At 50.6% G+C, this 6243-nt stretch overlaps 1 protein-coding gene across 4 annotated transcripts; it reads right to left on the bottom strand.

Moving 5' to 3' along the window:
• Positions 1 to 60: 60 nt before the first annotated feature.
• INCA1 (inhibitor of CDK, cyclin A1 interacting protein 1) lies at positions 61 to 6198 on the bottom strand. 4 transcript variants are annotated; one of them, XM_065909005.1, is made up of 7 exons: positions 6067 to 6198; positions 4358 to 4445; positions 2015 to 2128; positions 1745 to 1784; positions 1275 to 1468; positions 646 to 811; positions 61 to 431 (listed from the first exon to the last, which is right to left on the bottom strand). In XM_065909005.1, the coding sequence occupies exons 1-7, from the start codon at positions 6176 to 6178 to the stop codon at positions 285 to 287; spliced, it is 861 nt and encodes a 286-aa protein (XP_065765077.1). In that variant the 5' UTR covers positions 6179 to 6198; the 3' UTR covers positions 61 to 284. The 4 variants fall into 4 exon arrangements, with proteins under 4 accessions (XP_065765077.1, XP_065765080.1, XP_065765078.1 ...); XM_065909008.1 differs by having other exon boundaries at positions 6051 to 6187; XM_065909006.1 differs by having other exon boundaries at positions 5823 to 6180.
• Positions 6199 to 6243: the final 45 nt, after the last annotated feature.

A 6243-nucleotide genomic window follows, 5' to 3' on the forward strand; every position in this document is an offset into this window, starting at 1 on the left:
GCCCTCCCTCCCCATGAGCCTCCCCATCACTACATCTCGGACAGAAAGACAACTCTGGGCTCCACTTGTTTACTTTTTAATAACAGAACGAAGAAGAGAATAGTGGCAGGGAGCCTTGGGGGGTTCCTCTGATGGAGAGGGGAAACCATCGGCGCTGTTCGTGCCTAGTTCAGAGGCGGGGAGAGGAAGATGGCCAAGGAAAGGATGTCCCAAATACTGGAGATTCCAACTCCCAATCCTGAGCCCCTGAGGCATGGCCAGCGTCTTGGGCTTGGAGTTTCTCCCTACTCCTCAGACTGTAGTTCCACCCCCCAGGGATGGTAAAAGGGGTTCCTAGTGGCTGTGACAGTGCTGAAGGGACCCATAGAGCCCAGCTGCCTGGAGAGACAAGACCCCTCCTGGCCCAGGGGACTCCAGGGAGACCAAAGCAGCTGTAAGGAAAAAAAAAAAAAAGAATCAAACAATAGGTCTTCAGATTTCCTAGGCCCCAAACCCAGGTACCCCCAAGTCTAAGGATCTGGCCTACTTTCCTTTTGTTCCTCTCACATCCAGCTATCCCATGTGGTTCTTGGCTTCCCCTGTCTCCCCATGCAAAACCAGGGATCCATATCACCACCCACCAAAGTCCCCTTCAGCCATCCATACCTGGGCCCTGCCAGAAGTGAGGAAGTGGTCCTCCTCTTGTGGATAGTCTGCCCTCTCCTCTTCCTGATTAGGGTGTTCGGTGGTGCTGGGGAAGCCACAGCCATCACTGTCAACCAGCAGAGGCTCAGACGCAGCCCCAGAGCTGCCCCACTGGGCCTTCTTCAGCCTGTGGAGACTTAAGGGTTAGGAAAGAGGGGCCTAGAGGCCAGGCTTCCTGTCTCTCCAGTCTTCATCTTCCTGCCCTGAACTAGTTCCTGCTGGGACCCAGGAGTGTTATCATTTGACTTTCAACTCTCCACTTCCAACCTTCTGCTCCCCTCAGACTGAAGTGGTTTCCCATCCAGGAGCTCAGAGGTAACCTCTAGCTCTGCACCATCCTCCAGTTCTGTGGAGTGCTTTCCTGTCTTCAGTGACCAGGGTTCCACTCCTTTCAGCTCAGGTGACTAATCCCCCATTGCTTCGTTCCCGCCTCCTTCCCATATTATGGGAAACTTTGCTTCAATCTCACCAAGACCATGGCACACTCCCAAGCAACCTCCAATTCCCTCAAAGCTCTCCACCTCTTCCTTAGTTCAAGCCACCCTGTCTCCATACCGTTTGGCTCCCAGAGCCTAGATGTCTCTCCTTACTCATTGATGATTCTCTGTCGCCTCCTTAGATCCTCCAAGTGATGAGTGACCGCCCTTACCCGGGCTGGGATGCCCCCAGATCCCTGCTGCATTCCTCCCGAATGTTGCCTCCTCCTCTTTCTTCTGCAGAGCACCTCAGGAGGTGGGAGTCCCTCAGGGCCATACTGGCCAGGCTGGGAGCAACCAGTGGCTCTCTGTACCAGAGAATGGGGAGAGGGAGCTAAAAGGCAGAACTGAGTCTCTCGGGGGAGCTGGGACTGAAATAGGGAACCAGGGGTCTTGGGAAGACCAGATTACAAAAACACGGCTGTGATCTGGAAAACATGATGACTGATTCATAGGCAGGAAGGTCTGCTCAGTGCACTACTAGGGGAGACCAGAGGGAAGGGGGAATAAGGGGAGCTGGGGATGGGATGGCACTGGGTGTGATCTTAACCAAGAAGTGTCAAAGGGCAGAAAGTTCATCATACCAGCAGGGGTGGGGTGTACTGTTCCTCCATCCAGGTGGGGCTGTAAAGCACAAAAAGGGGGCTAAATGCAAAGAGAATATCCCTATCCATGTTGTTTCTCTAACAACCTCTCCCAACCACCTACCTGGCATGAGGAGCTACCATGTCCATTAGGTGGGGCAGTTATCCTGAGACTAAGACTTATTGCTACCGTAAGGCTTTCTGGTAGTTTAAAATTGTACAGCCTCCCCTCCCCACCTCCAGTTAGTCCCATTTCTCCATTTCTCCCACCTGGGCCTTTGATTAAGACTCTCCCAGAAGGTGTCTCCATAGCGCTGGGGCGTCAGTCTGAGGCTCTGGGAAGGCAAGCCGGGGGGTGGAGATCGGCTGACCACCCTAGAACACCTGAGGTGAGGACAAGGTAGGCTCAGGTCTGGCTCTTCCCTTACAGCACCTACTCACTCCAGGGATTCATGAGTCTTATCTTACCACGGGACCACACAGCTGCCCAGGCTCCCTCAGGCCATGTCCTCCCTTATCCATTTTAGATGAGAAAGGTGGTGAAGACTTTGATTTGAAAGGAGGTTGGAGCTGGAGTGAGCATGGAGATTAGCAATTGTCTGAGCCTCAGATCTCACTGAATCTCAAACTTCTACACCCCACAACCAGAGAACATCATACTTAGCAACCAGGGCTGTTAAAGAGGAAAGCCCCGGCTACTCAAGTGATTCAACAGGTTCCTTTTAGTCAATGCAAGGATCCAGGAGAGCAGAGTCTCTGTTCACTCCTGCTATATCTCCCCATTTCAGAAGCACTAGGGGCTACTCTAGTTGCTCAGTGGTAAAGAATCCGCCTGCCAAGCAGGAGATGCAGGTTCGATTCCTGGGTCAGGAAGATCCCCTGGAGAAGGAAATGGCAACCCACTCCAGTATTCTTGCCTGGAAAAATACCATGGACAGAGAAGCCTGGTGGGCTGCAGTCACAAAGAGTTTGACATGACCTAGCAAGTAAACAACAACTCAGAAATACCAATATCCTTTAGGTAGGGTGTGCAAAGTTGTTTGAGAATAGTTCTCATCACTTCTAAAGTCGCCAGACTGACTGACCTGATGTCTGCTCTCCTCTCTCTAGAAGAAAGTCCTAGGGCTTCGGCCCTTTATCTTCATCCCTCCGTGCCAGGTCCATGACTTTAAATACCATCAATGTGCTGATGACTCCCAAATCTATATTTCCAGCTCTGGCTCCTCCCCTGGACTTCAGATTTGCAGGTTCAACTGCCCACTCAACACCTCCTCCCTAGCTTTCCCCATCTTGCAAAAAGGCACCCCAAACGAAGAGTTGCTAGAACCAAAAATCTGGTATGCCTCACTCTCCCTCACCCTTCATATCCAATCTATCAGCAAGTCCTGTGAGTTCGACATCTGAAATACACTCAAATTTAACTACCGCTCACCATTTCCACTCCCACCACCATATTCCAGCACGTTTTCCCCTCTTTGGACTATTGCAATTGCGTCCTCCTCCATTCCCTGCTTCCATTTGAATCCCTCAACAATCTAGTCTGCAAAGAGCAGTCAGAGTAATCTTTTAGAAGTGATTATGTGAAATAATACCCTGTTTAAAGTTAATTCAAAATGGTCTAAGTATCAGGAAGCTGAATGGGTGTTATCAAGAAAAAAATTATCCACCAGGGACTTCCCTGGTGGTCCAATGGTTAGGACTCAGTACTCTTACCGCTGAGAGCCCAGGTTCAGTCGATGGTTGGGGAACTAACATCCCACAAGCCAAGTGGTGTATCCAGAAAAAAACAGATGATCCATCTAATGATAATTATTGCAGCTGACTAAAAATGGTACTCCGGTTTCATGGTTACTATTTTCTCTACTTCTGTAGTTGTTTGAAATTTTCCATAATAAAAAAGCTGAAGGAAAAGAAAGTCTGCTCATGTCATTTCCTTGCTTAGAAACTCCCACTGATTTCTACTGTCCTTAGCATAACGTTCAAATTCTTTTCAATGGCTCATACAGTCCTATGTGATCTGGCCTCTACCTGTCTGCCTTTACTCCACTTTTGCCTTGATCACTAAGTTTCAGTTATGCTGACGGGCTTCCTGGTCCTAGAAGACAGAAAATTAGTTTTTTTCTTAGGACTTCGTTTTGTTTTTTCCTAACCTACTATTCCTTCTTCTACTCCCTGGATCTTAGCAGACTGGCTCCTTCTCATTTTTCAGATCTCAATTCAAACTCATCTCCTCTTCCCCTTCCACAGTCACACTCTATATATTTGTGTCTCAGAGACATTCTACTTACATTATACTGTACATTTGTTTTATTTTTTCATGTGCTTACTACTATTAGAAATTATATTTATTCATATACACATTCTATTTACTCCCTGTAGAATGTTGGCTCTATGAGCAGGACCCCTATCTTTCTAATTGCTGAATCCCCAATGCCTAATATTCAGTGCCTAAAACACTACAGAGTTCAAAAATAATTTGCTGAATAAATGAATAAATCACCAATCCCCTGAGAACCAGGCACCGAGATTTCGTACTCCACTTGGGGAAGAACCCAGACATGGAATCCTGCCTCTGTCTCATCCCCCCTCCCCCACTGTGTGGGGAGGACTCACTTGGCAAAAGGGATAAGGTTGTCTGCATCTTCCTGTACTTGCATGACTGGACTAGGTTGGGAGGTTGGATTGAGTCTCCTCATTGGTGCTGGGAAGATAATAGAAAATGAATCATTCACTCACATAATTCACTATGAGTAAATGTAAAGATTGGAAAGATGTATAGGTCCAGAAGAAAGGAAAGCTATAAACATATTTCAAATGCTGAATATTTCCCTTAGCTGAATGTACACGATCAAGACAGCAAACACAGGAAATGTAGAAATGTGAAAGAAAAAAAATCACTTTTCTGAAGTCAAATACACAGAGTAAGTGAAATTGACAGATGGCAGTTCAGTGACTTAACTGGCAATATGGGATAATGAAATGAAAAAGAATGAGAGGTGAATTAGACAGAGCCAGAGGCATTTGGGGATAATTGGTACAGAACTGGTGGCTGGGGCCAGTTAGAGAACTGAGGGTTGGTAAACAAACCAGGAATGAGGTGTTAATAAAAGGTAAGTGTGGACAGAACTGTCAATTGGTGACAAGGAAGGAGGGGGCAGTGGGAATGTCTAGAGATGTAAAAGGTGAGCAGAGGTCATTACACAGGACCAGAATTCTGGACAGCAAAAGGTGACCTGAGAGCTAGTTGGGGTGGGCAGACAATGCAGATAAGAATGTTAGATGACTTAGGAGAGGCAGCATAAATGCCAGAAAATTGGAAACTGTTGCAGGTGAATAAGTATTTATTCAAAGGTAACTAAGATGGGCTGAGAAAGGAAAGGAAGAATGAGAGGAGTATTTAGAGCTGAGCTGGCAAATGCCAGTAAAGCTGGGCTGAAAGGGCAAATGGGGTTTTAATGGAATATCTTGGGCCAGAGCAGAGGAAGCTGAACTAGGGAGCATGTGGCTTCTGAGGGACATTCAGACCTTAGGTAATTGGTGTCTAGTTGTGTGATCCAGAGCTAAGAGAAAGATGGGGCTAAGGAAGATAGAAACAGTCCTGGACGGTTGAGGGGCTTGCGGTGGGGGGGGGGGGGGGGGGCGGCGCCGGGGTGCGGGGGGGGGGTGCCAGCCAAGTCTGGGAGGGGAACCTGAGCCTGATAGGGCAGAAGAGGACCCGAGGAATCTGGTAGGGCTGACGAGTTAGCTAGAGCCTGGAGGTCGTTGGGGGTGGAAAGCCCTGTCCGGAGGGAAGGCTTGGAGGAAAGCCCCTTAGCGGGCTCAAGGGACTCTTGGCAGCTGACCGAGGCGTGAGGAGTTGCTAAGCCTGAAGGCACAATTTGGGGGCTGAGGAGTTGATGTGGCTTCCAGATGGTGGGCCCTGCAGGGCTGAGGCCTGCTGGGGCCAGGCTGGGCAGGGAGGGGTGGCCTGGGCCTGAGGGGGCGACACGGCACTGCGGGCCCAGTCGAACCTAAGGACCAGGCAGAGACACAACGCCAGGGTGGTGGTGCCGCTGCCGACTGCACTTGGCCAGGGCACCTGAGGCAGCTGCGCGTCGATTTCTAGAACGTTACACCAGGCGCTGAGGAGAGAGGCGACGACCGGAGCCGAGGGCGGAGCCGACCAATGCCTCGAGCCTTGGGGCGGGGCCTGCGCCGCACCACCTCCTGGGCGGGGCTTGGCGGGTGGCTCCGCCCCCTGAGCGCGCCTCCGACGGCGGCGACGTGCGCGCGTCAGGGGCCTGGGTCCCCTACCCGGGTCCCCTACCCGGGTCCGCCCCCACTTTTCCCGGCTTCTCTGGCACTGGCGTCCTGAGTCCCGGCGTCCGTCCCCTGTCGCGTCCGCAACTCGGTTCCCTTGTCTCCTCCTGCTGGGTTCCTCAGTCCCGGGGACATTGCCCCTTTAACAGCTGTCCGGGTCGCTCCCGGGCCATTCTCGCGACGGCGCGCGCCCGCCCTCC

Source organism: Muntiacus reevesi, chromosome 18 (assembly GCF_963930625.1).
Source record: "Muntiacus reevesi chromosome 18, mMunRee1.1, whole genome shotgun sequence".
Classification (NCBI taxonomy): Eukaryota; Metazoa; Chordata; class Mammalia; order Artiodactyla; family Cervidae; genus Muntiacus; species Muntiacus reevesi.

Bases quoted from the DNA above. Each gene is read 5' to 3' on its own strand.
- INCA1 (XM_065909005.1), bottom strand. From the start codon at position 6,178: ATGTCCCCGGGACTGAGGAACCCAGCAGGAGGAGACAAGGGAACCGAG. The intron at 1,785-2,014 runs GTGGGAGAAATG...TGTGCTTTACAG, and splicing joins AGTCTTAATCAAAGGCCCAG to CCCCACCTGGATGGAGGAAC. The intron at 1,469-1,744 runs GTATGATGAACT...TCTCTGGTACAG, and splicing joins AGTACACCCCACCCCTGCTG to AGAGCCACTGGTTGCTCCCA.